Source organism: Phocoena sinus, chromosome 2, assembly GCF_008692025.1.
Source record: "Phocoena sinus isolate mPhoSin1 chromosome 2, mPhoSin1.pri, whole genome shotgun sequence".
In the NCBI taxonomy this organism is placed as follows: domain Eukaryota; kingdom Metazoa; phylum Chordata; class Mammalia; order Artiodactyla; family Phocoenidae; genus Phocoena; species Phocoena sinus.
The window spans coordinates 91,182,507-91,200,141 of NC_045764.1; the positions used below are offsets into that span (position 1 = coordinate 91,182,507).

The 17,635-nt window shown below is 41.5% G+C and overlaps 1 protein-coding gene across 1 annotated transcript; it reads right to left on the reverse strand.

Moving 5' to 3' along the window:
* Window positions 1-583: 583 nt before the first annotated feature.
* Window positions 584-17,555, reverse strand: CCNDBP1 (cyclin D1 binding protein 1). The gene is given in 12 exon segments (XM_032623777.1): window positions 584-1,065; window positions 1,323-1,354; window positions 1,356-1,370; window positions 10,347-10,407; window positions 11,545-11,798; window positions 12,052-12,128; window positions 12,713-12,780; window positions 12,957-13,053; window positions 13,993-14,074; window positions 16,777-16,856; window positions 17,149-17,210; window positions 17,376-17,555. Coding segments are annotated over 12 exon segments (1,050 nt in total). The 5' UTR covers window positions 17,483-17,555; the 3' UTR covers window positions 584-950.
* Between the last annotated feature and the right edge of the window lie 80 nt (window positions 17,556-17,635).

Here is a 17,635-nt window from a genome sequence, read left to right on the forward strand (position 1 = left end):
AGAACTGCAATTCGGGTCAAACAGGCTATGGTAAAGCCACAAGGCAAGTCCCACAAATGAAGGAGTAAAAAGGAGGAAGCTGGAGTTCTGGAAAATTCCATGGAGGAAAGCAAGAATTCAGGGTGATGAGGGGTTCTCACTGGCTTAGTAGCTGGGGTAGTCAGTTTCTCCTAGGAGAGGCAATATACGTCATTCCTGTCTGTAACTGACAGTCCTTCCTGTTATTGACCTACAGTGGTACTGCATGAGAGCACCCCCCCAACCCCGCCCTGCCCTTTCTGGCCTCTCAACTCATTTTAAAGAAGGTTTCCTTTATTAATTTTCACAAGGCTCAATACCAATAGAGGCATGGAGTAACTGGAATAATATTCAGAAGAACCTCCTGGTAAGAATATTATATTCTATAACATGCTGAAGTACTAAGAGGGGTTCTGGAGACATCTGCTCTAAAAAAAGTCAAGTCTTTTTGTTCTAAATATATTTCTGAGCAGAATCAGATCTTTAGACCTATAAACCTAAACAAAAGCAATTGTTGTTAGTCTCAACCCACATATTTCTGGTAGAAAGGACTTTGGAAAGGTACTCATTTAACCACTAGTAGGTTAGCATTTATTGAGACTATCAATATCTTTAACAATGAAACGACACACGTTATTGCAAATAGGGAATAAGGCAGCTTCCCCAGGAATCTCTGAGAGGCAACTCAAGAACAAAAACTCATAGTTATCCTTTATATCTGGCACAGAAAAACATATCATATTCATATGGTTTATAAATAATTGCCAGTTTGGCCTAATCAACAAACTTGGTAATAGTGTCTCTTGATAAGTATAGACAGGACCTCCCTTTCGATCCAGAAAGTATCCTAGCCCCATTCTAAAAGCAGACATCAGAGCTTGGCTGTGACAAGTAAGAAAGGGAGAGAGGCGAGTACAAATGAGCCTGAAAATTCATAATTCAACTTCATGCTGAGTGAGCTCCTTGATTCTGTTCATGCAATGATCAACAGCATTAATAAGTAAAGGGATCCAACTATCTTCTGGCTGTGGGGTCACATGACTTGCTCTGCAAATGGAATGGGAAAACCAGAAGTTAAATTTATTATAATGTCAAGGAAAAACCTATCCTCAAAAGGGAGCACAGGGAAAATTACAGTAAGAAAAGGCAAGTTTCTCTGCAGAAATACAGCTGCTCCACAGGTAAAGTTGAAATAAAACACTACACTCACCTTCTGCTCCTCGAAATGGGGGGTTTGGGTGTTGAGAATGGCTATATAGGTTTATTCTCAAAAAGCTATTTGGGGATAAGTCCTTCATACTCACTTTGTAATTTCAAGTGCCTTCTTTAAAACGGATTACAAGTTTTGCACACTAGAAAAAAACAAGAGAAGTTACTCACCCTGAGCCCTACCATAAAAAGGAAAGGAGGGAAAAATAGGGGGTGTGGGGAAGGAGAGCTAAAATATTTTAATACTCAAGTAATAAAAAGTCATTATTATTACTTAATACTCAAGTAATAAAAAATCCATTGGAGAGAAAACAGTGAAAAAACAAAAATGTTGATTAGATTAGGGTGGTGGGATCATGGATTCTTCTCTATTAGCAAAATCTTATTAATACTGTTGCTATAACATCTTTTTTTAAATAAACTTATTTATTTATTTACTTTTGGCTGCATTGGGTCTTCTGTTGCTGTGCTGGCTTTCTCTAGTTGCAGTGAGCAGGGGCTAGTCTTCATTGTGGTGTGCAGTCTTCTCATTGCAGTGGCTTCTCTTGTTGCAGAGCACGGGCTCTAGGCACGCAGGCTTCAGTAGTTGTGGCATGTGAGCTCAGTAGTTGTGGCTCGCAGGCTCTAGGGCACAGGCTCAGTAGTTGTGGCACTCGGGCTTAGTTGCTCTGCGGCATGTGGGATCTTCCCAGGACCACGGCTTGAACCCATGTCCCCTGCATTGGCAGGCGGATTCTTAACCACTGTGCCACCAGGAATCCAGCTATAATATCTTTATAAGTTTTTCTATATTTAAAATATTTTTTAATTAAGAAAACAGAAAAAGGAGAATATAACCTGAATTTGTCCCAATTGCTGATAGTTCAGGATATATAATAGCAGAAACAACTGGATTTTTTTTTTTGCTGCACTGGGTCTTCCTTGCTGCACGGGCTTTCTTTAGTTGCGGTGAGCGGGGGGATACTCTTCCACTGTGGTGCGTAGGTTTCTCACTGCAGTGGCTTCTCTTGTTGTGGGAGCATGGACTCTAGATGCATGGGCTTCAGGTGGTCACAAAGCACCAAGTTGATTTCCCTGTGCTATGCGGCTGCTTCCCACTACCTATTTTATGTTCAGTAATGTATATATGAACATTGCACTCTCTCACTTTGTCACAGCTTACCCTTCCCCTCCCCATACCATCAAGTCCGTTCTCTAGTAGTAGGTCTGTGTCTTTATTCCTGTCTTACCCCTAGGTTCTTCATGAACATTTTTTTTTCTTGGATTCCATATATATGTGTTAGCATACGGTATGTGTCTTTGTCTTTCTGACTTCAACGCTGTATGACAGACTCTAGGTCCATCCACCTCACCGCAAATAATTCAATTTCGTTTCTTTTTAAGGCGAGTAATATTCCATTGTATATATGTGCCACATCTTCTTTATCCATTCATCGATGATGGGCACTTAGGTTGTTTCCATCTCCGGGCTATTGTAAATAGAGCTGCAATGAACATTTTGGTACATGACTCTTTTGAATTATGGTTTTCTCAGGGTATATGCCCAAGAGTGGGATTTCTGGGTCATATGGTAGTTCTATTTGTAGTTTTTTAAAATTTATTTATTTTTGCTGTGTTGGGTCTTCGTTTCTGTGGGAGGCCTTTCTCTAATTGTGGCAAGCGGGGGCCCACTCTTCATCGCGATGCGCGGAGCCTCTATTGCGGCCCTCTCTTGTTGCGGAGCACAGGCTCCAGACGCGCAGGCTCAGTAGTTGTGGCTCACGGGCCCAGTTGCTCCGTGACATGTGGATCTTCCCAGACCAGGGCTCGAACCCATGATCCCTGCACTAGCAGGAAGATTCTCAACCACTGTGCTACCAGGGAAGCCCCTATTTGTAGTTTTTTAAGGAACCTTCATACTGTTCTCCACAGTGGCTGTACCAATTCACATTCCCACAACAGTGCAAGAGTGTTTGCTTTTCTCCACACCCTCTCCAGCATTTGTTTCTAGATTTTTTTGATGATGGCCATTCTGACTGGTGTGAGATGATATCTCATTGTAGTTTTGATTTGCATTTCTCTAATGATTAATGATGTTGAGCATTGTTTCATCTGTTTGTTGGCAATCTGTATACCTTCTTTGGAGAAATGTCTATTTAGGTCTTCTGCCCATTTTTGGATTGGGTTGTTTGTTTTTTGTTATTGAGGTGCATGAGCTGCTTGTAAATTTTGGAGATTAATCCTTTGTCAGTTGCTTCATTGTTAATATCTTCTCCCATTCTGAGGGTTGTCTTTTGGTCTTGTTTATGGTTTCCTTTGCTGTGCAAAAAGCTGTGAAGTTTCATTAGGTCCCATTTGTTTATTTTTGTTTTTATTTCCATTTCTCTAGGAGGTGGGTCAAAAAGGATCTTGATTTATATCATAGAGTGTTCTACCTATGTTTTCCTCTGAGAGTTTGATAGTTTCTGGCCTTATATTTAGGTCTTTAATCCATCTTGAGCTTATTTTTGTGTATGGTGTTAGGGATTGTTCTAATGTCATACTTTTACATGTTTCCATATATGTCTCCAGTTTTCCCAGCACCACTTACTGAAGAGGCTGTCCTTTCTCCACTGTACATTCCTGCCTCCTTTATCAAAGATAAGGTGACCATATGTGCGTGGGTTTATCTCTGGGCTTTCTATCCTGTTCCATTGAACTATATTTCTGTTTTTCTGCCAGTACCATACTGTCTTGATTACTGTAGCTCTGTAGTATACCCTGAAGTCAGGGAGCCTGATTCCTCCAGCTCCGTTTTTCGTTCTCAAGATTGCTTTGGCTATTCGGGGTCTTTTGTGTTTCCATACAAATTGTGAAATTTTTTGTTCTAGTTCTGTGAAAAATGCCAGTGGTAAGTTTGATAGGGATTGCATTGAATCTGTAGATTGCTTTGGGTAGTAGAGTCATTTCACAATGTTGATTCTTCCAATCAAGAATATGGTATATCTCTCCATCTATTTGTATCATCTTTAATTTCTTTCATCAGTGTCTTATTTTCTGCATACAGGTCTTTTGTCTCCTTAGGTAGGTTTATTCATAGATATTTTATTATTTTTGTTGCAATGGTAAATGGGAGTGTTTTCTTGATTTCACTTTCAGATTTTTCATCATTAGTGTATAGGAATGCCAGAGATTTCTGTGCAATTAATTTTGTATCCTGCTACTTTACCAAATTCATTGATTAGCTCTAGTAGTTTTCTGGTAGCATCTTTAGGATTCTCTATGTATACTACCAACGTCATCTGCAAATAGTGACATGCTTTACTTCTTTTTCGATTTGGATTCCTTTTATTTCCTTTCTTCTCTGATTCCAAAACTATGTTGAATAAGAGTGGTGAGAGTGGGCACCTTGTCTTGTTCCTGATCTTAGTGGAAATGGTTTCAGTTTTTCACCACTGAGGGACGATGTTGGCTGTGGGTTTGTCATATATGGCCTTTATTATGTTGAGGAAAGTTCCCTCTATGCCTACTTTCTGCAGGGTTTTTATCATAAATGGGGTTTGAATTTTGTCGAAAGCTTTCTCTGCATCTATTGAGATGATCATATGGTTTTTCTCCTTCAATTTGTTAATATGATGTATCACGTTGATGATTTGCATATATTGAAGATACTTGCATTCCTGGGATAAACAGTTTATAATGGTATGTGATCCTTTTAATGTACTGTTGGATTCTGCTTGCTAGTATTTTGTTGCGGATTCTTGCATCTATGTTCATCAGTGATACTGGCCTGTAGTTTTCTTTCTTTGTGACATCCTTGTCTGGTTTTGGTATCAGGGTGATGGTGGCCTCCTAGAATGAGTTTGGAAGTGTTCCTCCCTCTGCTATATTTTGGAAGAGTTTGAGAAGGATAGGTGTTAGCTCTTCTCTAAATGTTTGATAGAATTCGCCTGTGAAGCATCTGGTCCTGGCTTTTGTTGGCTGAAGATTTTTAATCCCAGTTGCAATTTCAGTGCTTGTGATTGGTCTGTTCATATTTTCTATTTCTTCCTGATCAGTCTTTGGCAGGTTGTGCAATTTCTAAGAATTTGTCCATTTCTTCCAGGTTGTCCAGTTTATTGGCATAGAGTTGCTTGTAGTAATCTCTCATGATCTTTTGTATTTCTGCAGTGTCATTTGGTTACTTCTCCTTTTTCATTTCTAACTCTATTGATTTGAGTCTTCTCCCTTTTTGTCTTGATGAGTCTGGCTAATGGGTTATCAATTTTGTTTATCTTCTCAAAGAACCAGCTTTTAGTTTTATTGATCTTTGCTTCGCTTCCTTCATTTCTTTTTCATTTATTTCTGATCTGATCGTTATGATTTCTTTCCTTCTGCTAACTTTGGGGTTTTTTTGTTCTTCTTTCTCTAATTGCTTGAGGTGCAAGGTTAGGTTGTTTATTCGTAATGTTTCCTGTTTCTTAAGGTAGGATTGTATTGCTATAAACTTCTCTCTTGAACTGCTTTTGCTGCATCCCATAGGTTTGGGTCGTCGTGTCTCCATTGTCATTTGTTTCTAGGTATTTTTTAATTTCCTCTTTGATTTCTTCAGTGATCACTTCGTTAGTAAGCAGTGTATTGTTAGCCTCCATGTGTTTGTATTTTTTACAGTCCTTTCCTGTAATTGATATCTACTCTCATGGCGTTGTGGTCGGAAAAGATACTTGATACAATTTCAATTTTCTTAAATTTACCAAGGCTTGATTTGTGACCCAAGATATGATCTATTCTGGAGGAATGTTCCATGAGCACAACAGAAAAAATGTGTATTCTGTTGTTTTGGATGGAATGTCCCTATAAATATCAATTAAGTCCATCTTGTTTAATGTATCATTTAAAGCTTTGTGTTTCTTTATTTACTTTCATTTGGATGATCTGTCCATGGGTGAAAGTGGGGTATTAAAGTCCCCTACTATGAATGTGTTACTGTTGATTTCCCCTTTTATGGCTGTTAGTATTTGCCTTATGTATTGAGGTGCTCCTATGTTGGGTGCATAAATATTTACAATTGTTATATCTTTCTTCTTGGATCAATCCCTTGAATCATTATTACTGTCCTTCTGTCTCTCTTATAATAGTCTTTGTTTTAAAGTCTATTTTGTCTGACATGAGAATTGCTACTCCAGCTTTCTTTTGGTTTCCATTTGCATGGAGTATCTTTTTCCATCCCTTCACTTTCAGTCTGTATTTGTCTCTAGGTCTGAAGTGAGTCTCTTGTAGACAGCATATATATGGTCTTGTTTTTGTATCTATTTAGTCAATCTGTGTCTTTTAGTGGAAGCATTTAATCCATTTACAGTTAAGGTAATTATTGATATGTATGTTCCTATTCCCATTTTCTTAATTGTTTTTGGTTCGTTATTGTAGGTCTTTTCCTTATCCTGTGTTTCTTGTGTAGAGAAGTTCCTTTAGCATTTGTTGTAAAGCTGTTTGGTGGTGCTGAACTCTCAGCTTTTGCTTGTCTGTAAAGGTTTTAATTTCAAATCTGAATGAGATCCTTGCTGGGTAGAGTAATCTTGGTTGCAGGTTTTTCTCCTTCATCACTTTAAATATGTCCTGCCAGTCCATTCTGGCTTGCAGAGTTTCTGCTGAAAGATCAGCTGTTAACCTTGTGGGGATTCCCTTGTGTGTTATTTATTTTCCCTTACTGCTTTTAATATGTTTTCTTTGTATTTAATTCTTGATAGTTTAATATGTGTCTTGGCGTATTTCTCCTTGGATTTATCCTGTATGGGACTCTCTGTGCTTCCTGGACTTGATTAACTATTTCCTTTCCCATATTAGGGAAGTTTTCCACTATAATCTCTTCAAATACTTTCTCAGTCCCTTTTTCTCTTCTTCTTTTGGAACCCCTATAATTCGAATGTTGGTGTGTTTAATGTTGTCCCAGAGATCTCTGAGACTGTCCTCAGTTCTTTTCATTCTTTTTTCTTTATTCTGCTCTGCAGTAGTTATTTCCACTATTTTATCTTCCAGGTCACTTATCTGTTCTTCTGCCTCAGTTATTCTGCTATTGATCCCACCTACAGTATTTTTCATTTCATTTATTGTGTTGTTCATCGTTGCTTGTTTGATTTTTACTTCTTGTAGGTCCTTGTTGAATGTTTCTTGCATTTTCTCTATTCTATTTCCAAGATTGTGGATCATTTTTACTATCATTATTCTGAATTCTTTTTCAGGTAGACTGCCTATTTCCTCTTCATTTGTTAGGTCTGATGGGTTTTTATCTTGCTCCTTCATCTGCGGTGTGTTTTTCTGTCTTCTCATTTTGCTTATCTTACTGTGTTTGGGGTCTCCTTTCTGCAGGCTGCAGGTTCATAGTTCCCATTGTTTTTGGTGTGTGTCCCCAGTGGCTAAAGTTGGTTCAGTGGCTTGTGTATTCTTCCTGGTGGAAGGGACTACTGCCTGTGTTCTGGTGGATGAGGCTAGATCTTGCCTTTCTGGTGGGCAGGTCCACATCTGGTGGTGTGTTTTGGGGTGTCTGTGGACTTATGATTTTAGGCAGCCTCTCTGCTAATGGGTGGGGTTGTGTTCCTGTTTGCTAGTTGTTTGCCATAGGGTGTCCTGCACGGTAGCTTGCTGGTCGTTGAGTGAAGCTGGGTGCTGGTGTTGAGATGGAGATCTCTGGGAGATTTTTGCCATTTGATATTACGTGGAGCTGGGAGGTCTCTTGTGGACCAGTGTCCTGAAATTGGCTCTCCCACCTCGGAGGCACAGCACTGACTCCTGGCTGAAGCACCAAGAGCCTTTCATCCACATAGCTCAGAATAAAAGGGAGAAAAAGTAGAAAGAAAAAGGGTAAAATAAAATAAAGATAAAATAAAATAATAAAAATATTAAGAAAACAATTTTTTTAAAAAGTAAAAAAACAAACAAAAAAACGGACGGATAGAACCCTAGGACAAATGGTGAAAGCAAAGCTATACAGACAAAATCTCACACAGAAGCATACACATACACACTCGCAAAAAGAGGAAAAGGGGAAAAAATAATAAATCTTGCTCTCAAAGTCCACCTCCTCAATTTGGGATGATTCGTTGTCTATTCATGTATTCCACAGATGCAGGGTACATCAAGCTGATTGCGGAGATTTAATCCGCTGCCCCTGAGGCTGCTGGGAGAGATTTCCCTTTCTCTTCTTTGTTCGCACAGCTCCCGGGGCTCAGCTTTGGATTTGGCCCCGCCTCTGTGTGTAGGTCGCTGGAGGGCGTCTGTTCTTCGCTCAGATAGGACAGGGTTAAAGGAGCAGCTGATGCGGGAGCTCCAGCTCACTCAGGCCGGGGGGAGGGAGGGGTAAGGATGTGGGGCGACCCTGAGGTGGCAGAGGCTGGCGTGACGTTGCACCAGCCTGAGGCGCACCGTACATTCTCCTGGGGAAGTTGTCCCTGGATCCCGGCACCCTGGCAGTGGCAGGCTGCACAGTCTCCCTGGAAGGGAGGTGTGGAGAGTAACCTGTGCTCGCACACAGGCTTCCTGGTGGCGGCAGCAGCAGCCTTAGCGTCTCATGCCCGTCTTTGGGGTGCCCGCTGATAGCCGCGGCTCTCACCTGTCTCTGAAGCTCCTTTAAGCAGCACTGGTAATCCCCTCTCCTCGCACACCAGGAAACAGAGAGGGAAGAAAAAGTCTCTTGCCTCTTCGGCAGGTCCAGACTTTTCCCCGGACTCCCTCCTGGCCAGCCGTGGTGCACTAACCCCTTCAGGCTCTGCTCATGCCCCCAGTCCTCTCCCTGTGATCCGAATGAAGCCCAAGCCTCAGCTCCCAGCCCCGCCCGCCCCGGCGGGTGAGCAGAGAAGCCTCTCAGGCTGGTGAGTGCCGGTCGGCACCGATCCTCTGTACGGGAATCTCTCTGCTTTTCCCTCCGCACCCCTGTTGCTGCGCTGTCCTCCGTGGCTCCGAAGCTCCCCGCCTCTGCCACCCGCAGTCTCCATCCGCGAAGGGGCTTCTAGTGTGTGGAAACCTTTCCTCCTTCACAGCTCCCTCCCACTGGTGCAGGTCCCATCCCTATTCTTTTGTCTCTGTTTACTTTTTTCTTTTGCCCTACCCAGGTACGTGGGGTGTTTCTTGCCTTTTGGGTCTGAGGTCTTCTGCCAGCATTCAGTAGGTGTTCTGTAGGAGTTGTTCCACGTGTAGATGTATTTCTGGTGTATCTGTGGGGAAGAAGGTGATCTCCACGTCTTACTCTTCTGCCATCTTCCTCCAACTTCCAGCAGGTGGATTCTTAACCACTGCACCATCAGGGAAGCCCCTGGATTTTTTTTTTTTTAATTTACTTACAGAATTTTAGGAATACCAATAACAAGATAACATGAGGATGTATGTATGCTTCCAATACACTGTGCATTCCTTAAAATTTTATTTGGGGTAACTGACAAGGCATATTGCTAAAGGTGTTTATTTCTTACGAAGTCAACTTTTAAAAAAGTGTATGTGGGAAAAAAAAAGTTAATGCCCAAAAGGATCCTATTGTACTCCAAGGTGTTTGCACATTGTGAAGATACATTTGATCGCTCTAATTTCCTCTATCTAATTTACCAAATATTATTAGGATTGATACATCTGATGGTAAAATATAAGCCACTGGCAGTTTTGCTTCTCTTTCCAATAAAATGAGACATAAGAAGTTGAAGTTTATAAAAATAAGAGAATAGAACTCTAGCACAGGACCCAGGACTTGAAAGAATACAATAAAATCAGATTTTTATAAAGAGCTTAACCCTTGTGGTTAAATTATACAATGTGTTGATATTAAAACAGAGTATGTTTCTGAAACACCTATTTTGGCCTATATAGGAAATTAGAAACTTGTGACTTCAGGTTGAAAGAATCCTAAAGCACTGTAGTAATTAAGACTTTCTTTTCAAAGCAGGATTTTTCCATGGTCTTTGGGTTTTTCTAAATGATTACCCAAGTGGTTATGGAAGAGAGTACTACCAGAGCTCGTGGCTATTAGAATTCAAATTCAGCTTGATAAAGATCAAGCACAAACACATCATGACATTACTGTTGTACTTGCATCCAAGTGTAACAAATAAACATATTCCCTATAGCTTAAAGGAAATACTAGTGATTACTGAAATTCTACCAATTAGGTCTGTAGCTATTCCCTCAAAGCTGGTACTTACATTGATTCGCACAGTTGGATGGCACACAGGTGGGTATATGCTCAGAGCCAAATCATCCACACTTAAGGGGAGAAAGCAAAAATAACCATTAACAAAGAAGGAAGAAAGCTCAGTTGGGTGGTCTCCAGTATACAAGTAAGGATGTGACTAGTGAAAAAATGACTCCCAGAAATGCGTATCAGTTCCTTAAATTGGGCAACCAATAAATAACCAATTCAACCAGTATTTACGGAATACATACATACCCTGTTTCACTAGGAAGCTGGGGGGGAACCTCCCTTGACCAGTAGGATGGGACATAATTAATTTAGTTAAAAATGTGAGGATCTGAAACCATAAATTTAATAACTAACACAGGCAGGGTTCATCCCTGAATGCCACTAAAGTGGGCACCACTTTAACCAAGCAATCAAGTTATTACTATACCACCAATAATGGGACAAACTAACACCATGTGCCTCCCCGATATGATATGATACAATGAAAAGCACAAAACACTCAACTATGTGATATTCTTGCCAAAAAGTGTTTAACCTGAATATAATTATGAGAAAACAATCACATAAATCCAGATTGTTGGATATTCTACATGGCAACTGACCTGGATTCTTTAAAAATGTCAATGTTAAAAAAATACATTAAAAAAAATAGTCAATGTCAAAAGAAGCTAAAAAGGACAGGGACTGTTGTAGCAAGACACCAAAGAGAAGACAACCAAATGTGGTATGACACCTTGACGGAACACTGAGTTTTTAAAAAAAAGCTATAAAAGACACTGTAGAGACAACTGGGGAAATCTGAATATTAGATAACATTATTATAGTTGATGTAAATTTCTTAAATGTAATACTAAGAGTAAGAATGTTTGTTCTTAGGAGATACACACTGAAATATTTAGGGGTGAAATGTCATTAATGTCTGCAACTTACTCTCAAATGGTTCAGGGATAAAAATGGCACATCTACTTCAATTTTTAAAAAGCTACCTCTAATTATAGAGAAATAAACCAATAGAGAAAAAATTGTGAACAATAGGTGAATCTAGATGGAGGTATAGGTACTCACTGCAATACTTTTTCAACCTTCCTGTAGGTTTGAAAATTTTCAAAATAAAAAGGTGGGGAAAAACCTTGGGTTGACGGCACAAGTTGACATCAGAATGCTGCTGCTCAGAGGTTTTGAGTGGAGATGACGCTTACCTAGGGCTGATCTCATCAGAAATGTCCACAATGTCATCCAGCTGAGCCACCTGATCCTTCTTCCCATTCTCTGCCACTGAGAGCCGGATTTTCTTCAGGCAGGCTTTGGATGCTCTCACCAGTGCAAGGCATGGGATTATGAGCTCCTGATCTTCCTCTGACCAATATGAGTCCCGATTGCTTGGACATCCCAATATACATCCTCATCATATCCTCCTCATCACTCACCGTGGCATGTCCGAGTTGTCCCCAGACTTTAGTGCTACTCTAATGGCTACAGAGTTGAATCACTCAATAAACCCTCTTCTGACTCTCCTAGTGCAGCAGTGGAACAGAGGGGAATGGTACTAAATCACACACCAGCACGGGGTGGGAGATAGGAGATGGAGGACAGGAGTGAGGATGGGACCTATTTGGTCGACGCTCAGCACATCTTCTCTCTTATAACCGATCCTCATCTAGACAGAGTTGCCTTCTGATGACCATCAAAGACAGAGGTCCCCTCACCTGCTCCATTTCCTCATGTGCATCCTTCACAAGATCCACACTCTTCGTCAGCACTAAAAGGGCTGCAGCTTTGTTATCTATGAGTGAAGAATTGGAAGTACTATAATTAGAGAAGAAACCCAACAATTCTCTTAAGTCTGCAAAAAGCAACAATGTTCCCATTTGAAAGGAGTGCCAAGGACAGTCAACAAGGGCAGCAGTTTAATGTAAAATGCTTCTCACATACATCCTCTGGGTACTCAGACAGGGGCTGAAAAGCTTTTTGTCATTCACCACAGGAAGAAATAAAATGGTCATATGATGTTTCTCATCATGGTCCTCTTAGATGACCACTGCTTTTGGCCTAGCAGGCTCTACCTCATAACTGCTTCAGTGTCCTCAAAATACTGCCCCTGGGGCAGGACCAGAAGAGGAAACCATGTCTTTCAACAAGAGACAGAGCCACAGCCAGAGAGTGTTTGAATTTAGAAGTTATGAGAACTAAAAAGACTGGCAAAAAGTATTAATACCTGTCTTTTCATGTTGGTGATAAACCAGATCTATTTCACTAAGCTCTTTATATAAGTAAAAATACATATATACTACAAAAATGGCAGCTAGATATGAGACGTCTATCTGCTTTGGCCAGCAGAGTCGATGTCCACTTTGCACTCTCACCCACCTCTTGGGATCCGAGGCACCTGCTGGCACGCCTCCCAGACACTGTTGTAGGAAATAAGGTTCTCAGGGCTGCAGAAAGGAATCAATAAGGATGTATCAATAACCTAGGTTCCTGTTTCCTAAAAGGTCCTTCCTGCTGGTCATTGTTCTCAGTTATCAGTAACTTTGCTGTTAAAATTAGTTTTTCCCCCCTGCCAGAAGCAAGGAACCCCATTAACCAATAACCCCAACTGTGGCATCACTACCTCTGAGTTGGAGTGATATAAAGCACTTCCACAAGCTGAGCCATGCCATCCACGATGTCCAGAGTGGCACTCCGTACCAGCTTTCGCAGGGTGATTCCTGTAGCCAAACCCAAAGACTAAGCAGCCTGGTCGTCACCAAAAATAAATTTAAAAAAAACCAGTGGCTTCTTGACAACTGTGGATAAAACACTTTAAGTTTAAACCACATGAGTAGCCCTGAAGATCCATGAGACATGTACTCATTTATAATTATAGCATGATTATAATCAAGGCATGAATATACAAGCAGGGCTGGAGGCCACTTAACCTATAAGGGAGCTCAGGAACAGCATGTGATGTAATATGGGTGGAGGAGCCTGGGGACTGCCTGGGCCTGGGGATGGGGCTGATATCCAACCAGCATCTGTGGCAGTTATAATGTTAGAGAGAGGGAGGAGCCAGGGAGAATTAAAAATGTTAAGAGTCAAGCAAGGGCTTCCCTGGTGGCACAGTGGTTAAGAATCCGCCTGCCAGTGCAGGGGACACAGGTTCGAACCCTGGTCCGGGAAGATCCCACATGCCGCGGAGCAACTAAGCCCGTGTGCCACAACTACTGAACCTATGCTCTAGAGCCCGTGAGCCACAACTACTGAAGCCCGCATGCCTAGAGCCTGTGCTTCACAAAAAGAGAAGCCACCACAATGAGAAGCCCGTGCACCGTAACGAAGAGTGGCCCCTGCTCGCTGCAGGTAGAGAAAGCCCACGCTCAGCAACAAAGACCCAATGCAGCCAAAAATAAATAAATAAAATAAATTTATTAAAAAAAAAAAGAGTCAGGCAAGGCAGGGGAGATGGGAACACAGCATCTGAACCTTAGCACAAACGCTTACTTATGGAGGTCACATATATTACATAACTACCTTTGACTGCACTTTATGGGAGAAAGTTACATTCCATGCTCAAAATGAGGAAAAGGTAAAAGTTTCAGGATAGAAGCTGTCATAGTAGCAAAGATCTATCCCATAAACTGAATGCTTACGTGTATGGAGTGGCTTACCCTGATCCTTGGGAAGCGAATAGTATACTGCAATAATTGCCTTGATGGAAGCATGGACTTGTTCAAAGAACTTCTGGGTTTCCTATGAGGTGATAAGCCAATTTCAGAAAGAAAAAAGGAAATGGATTAGATCAATGTGGTCAACCCATCTACTGTGGAAGAGAGCAGACATCCATACAGCATCATCAAACATTTTCTGAAGTCCTATTATGCGTTAGGCCCTGTGCTATTCTCATAACATACCAGAGAGGAGTTAGCTGGATACCAGATACTGAGCAGACAACTGATTAAGACATGAAGAAACAGCAGGAAAAACTTATTCCTGATACTCTATATCCCAAGATATTTGTGATCTGTTTTGAGGTATTCACCATATCTTAGACCAGGAGTTGGCAAACTAGGGCCCAAGGGCCCAATCAGGCCCAATGCCAGGTTTTGTAAATAAAGTGTTACTGGGACACAGCCACACTTTTTTTTTTTTTTTTTTTTTTTGGCTACATTGGGTCTTCGTTGCTGCACACGGGTTTTCTCTAGTTGCGGCGAGCGGGGGCTACTCTTCATTGTGGTGAGTGGGCTTCTCATTGCGGTGGCTTCTCTTGTTGCGGAGCACAGGCTCTAGGTTCGCAGGCTCAGTAGTTGTGGCGCACGGGCTTAGTTGCTCCGTGGCATGTGGGATCTTCCCAGACCAGGGCTCGAACCTGCATTGGCAGGCGGATTCTTAACCACTGCACCACCGGGGAAGTCCCAACACTCTTGGTTTACATATTGTCTACAGTTGTGTTCACACTACAGGGGCAAAGTTGAGGTCTGCAAAGCCTAAAATGTATACTATCTGGCCCTTTACAGAAAAAGTTTGCCAACTCTATCTTAGGCCATTAACCAGTTGTCTGTCTCTCTGCCTCTGTGTGTGTCTCTGTCTCTTTCTAACAGAATCTCAGTATATCTAAAAGTAATTAGCATGGACTCTACAATGCTCAATGTTGACTATTTTTCTTCGAAGCAGTCACTGGCTTTCTCTTACCTTCTTTGTCCTCACTTCTCTGCTCAATTCTAAGCCAGCATTATGCAAAATGTGGTCCACAGATTGGTGCCAGTCCTAAATGGTCTGTTACCAGTCTGGGATGGATAAATACAATGATTGAGAGCACTTAGAAACTTTTATGCCAATTTGACATTGTTTCAACATTCAAACATATAATTTCATAAAAATACCAAGCCATAAGAACTGGAATTAAAATAAAACAAAACCAAAAAAACCCCAAACATTCTTTAATAGAACTAATGTGCTGAGATCCTAAGAAAGCAATTGTGATTCAAATATATATAATTCAAATAAAACCATATTCTAATTTTTCATCAATGAGTAAAAAACCACTGTCCTGAGCATGTACAGAAATATAGTTCTATTCTTGCTCCTCATGGTGTCTTACTAGCTGTGAATTTTAGCCACAAGTCCTAAGTGTATTTGGAAGAAAGGAGTCAGCACATAAGAAAAATAAGGTAACATTACTACTCCCTTTGAAATAAAGATTGACTTTCTTCAACAAACTTTTAAAGTACTTTCACACAATTCTCTTGTTTCCTCATCTCAGATCTCTGAGGTATGTAAGTGGAGAGAGTTTACTACTGTAGGTGCAGCAAGAGAAGACTTTTTCATTTCAAAACATCTAGATATATAATTGAGAAAGAGAATGAAAGTATTGACTATGAAAATAAAATAAGGCAATGAATATGTCATTTTAAAACAAACTTACTCCCAAATTAAGTATACCTAGCTCTAGAAAAACAGCATAGAGCACACCTGGCCACAGCCAACAATATTTACTTTCAAGTATCTTATAATAAAGTTTTATAATAAAGCACAAATTCTTTGTTCTAGCAATTCCACTTCTGGGAATTTTTACCAATATATAGATATACACAAAGACTGTATTAGGCAATCTACCACAGCACTGTTTATAATATAATAGTTACAAACTGGAAACAACTTAAATGTCCACACAGTACTGGTTAGATAAATTATGGTTATATCCACTCTGTTGAATACCATGCTGCCATTACAAAAAACTGAGCAACTTTATATATATGCTCCCAAAAATCAATTTGCAAGCTATGTTATTAGTTTTTTTTAAAAAGGTCCAGAAAAGTGTTTATGGTATCCTATCATATGTGTAAAAAGAAGCAGGTATATATACATAAGTGTGTATATGCATAGCATGTATATGGAATAATACAAAAGGAACAAGGGACAGGAGATATAAACTTTTCAGCACATTTAACTTTGATATCTTTTGAATTTTATACTGTCTACATTATTACTAATGTAAAAAATAATTCAATGTAAAAGAGTATTATGTAATATAACAAAAAAGGTGTAGCTTAGACATTAGATAGAACCTAATTTAAATCCTAGCTCCACTACTTATCCACCTTAACCTGAGCGTCTGAGCCTGCTTACTTATCTGTCAGATGGGGATCGTGTATGTGAAAACATCTAGCCATAAGAAAGTCCAAGAAAGTGCTTTTTAAAAAAAATTATCAGCAGGGAAATAACCAGGATGAACTTCAGAATGAACCAATATTTAGAAGAGCTGCCCACCCCATGACAGCTACTGCATTTGGCAATTTGATCTTCAGAACAATCCTGTAATGTGAGAACCACTATCTTACTTGACAGATGAGGAAATTAAATCCTCAGCTTTGAATGTAAAACGTGGAAAGAAAATGAGAGGATTCCTAAGGAATAACAAGGCATCACAAGAACTGTAGGAAAGTGAAGCCCACCTGTGGTGACGGCAGTGGAAGTCGAGAAAAGACTTCGGTCAGAGTCGTGGCTGCCCTTGACACTGCCATAGCTGCCTCACCTGGGAGGTGATAGAGGAGGAGGCGGGAGCCAATATGTTAGTGCCAAAAGGATAAGGCTCCAGCGGCTGCATGAACTTTGAAGATAACGCGTTCCCTCTCCACCCTTGCCGGCTGAGACATCTCAAAAAAACAACCCCAAATCAGTGTTTTCTATCTCAATCTCAGAGGTGCCGTGGATGGGTAAGGCGAGGTATCCCCACAGACAGGATGGGGCAGGGAAAGCAGGAAGAAATGGGGTAGGGACGCCGCAAGAGATGAGAGATGGCAGCCTGCAACAGGAGAGGCACTCACGGAGTCTCCTCCAAAAGGTTTCCCGATCAAACTCCTTGGTGGTCTCCCGGGCTTCGCCGACTAGTGGGCACGGCGTGCGGGCCGGGCGGCCGCAAAAGAAAAAGCACAGGTAAGCGGAGTCACCTCCAGACCCCACCTCCTCCGCCCGGACCCCGCCGCCGCCACGGCCTCGCCCCTTCCCACCCAAGCCCGCCCGGCCGTCGCCCGTCCCCACTACGTCAGCTCCCCGCACTCCAGGAAGGAGGAACCGCAGCTCCCCTGCTAGGTGCCGGAGCTGCTCCAAAGGCGGAGGCAGGGTGGAGTCTGTGGCTGCAGGTGCAGCAGCGCTTGCCATCTCAGCAGGACTCGAGGAGTCCGCGGACTAAGGCGCTGCGGGAGCCGCACTGCCGTGACCGCCCCACTTCCGGGACGCGGGTTCGCTTCCGGCAACAACCCGCCCCGCCCCGCCCCGCCCCTGCCCAGAGGCCCAGCCGCGCCTCCTTCCGCG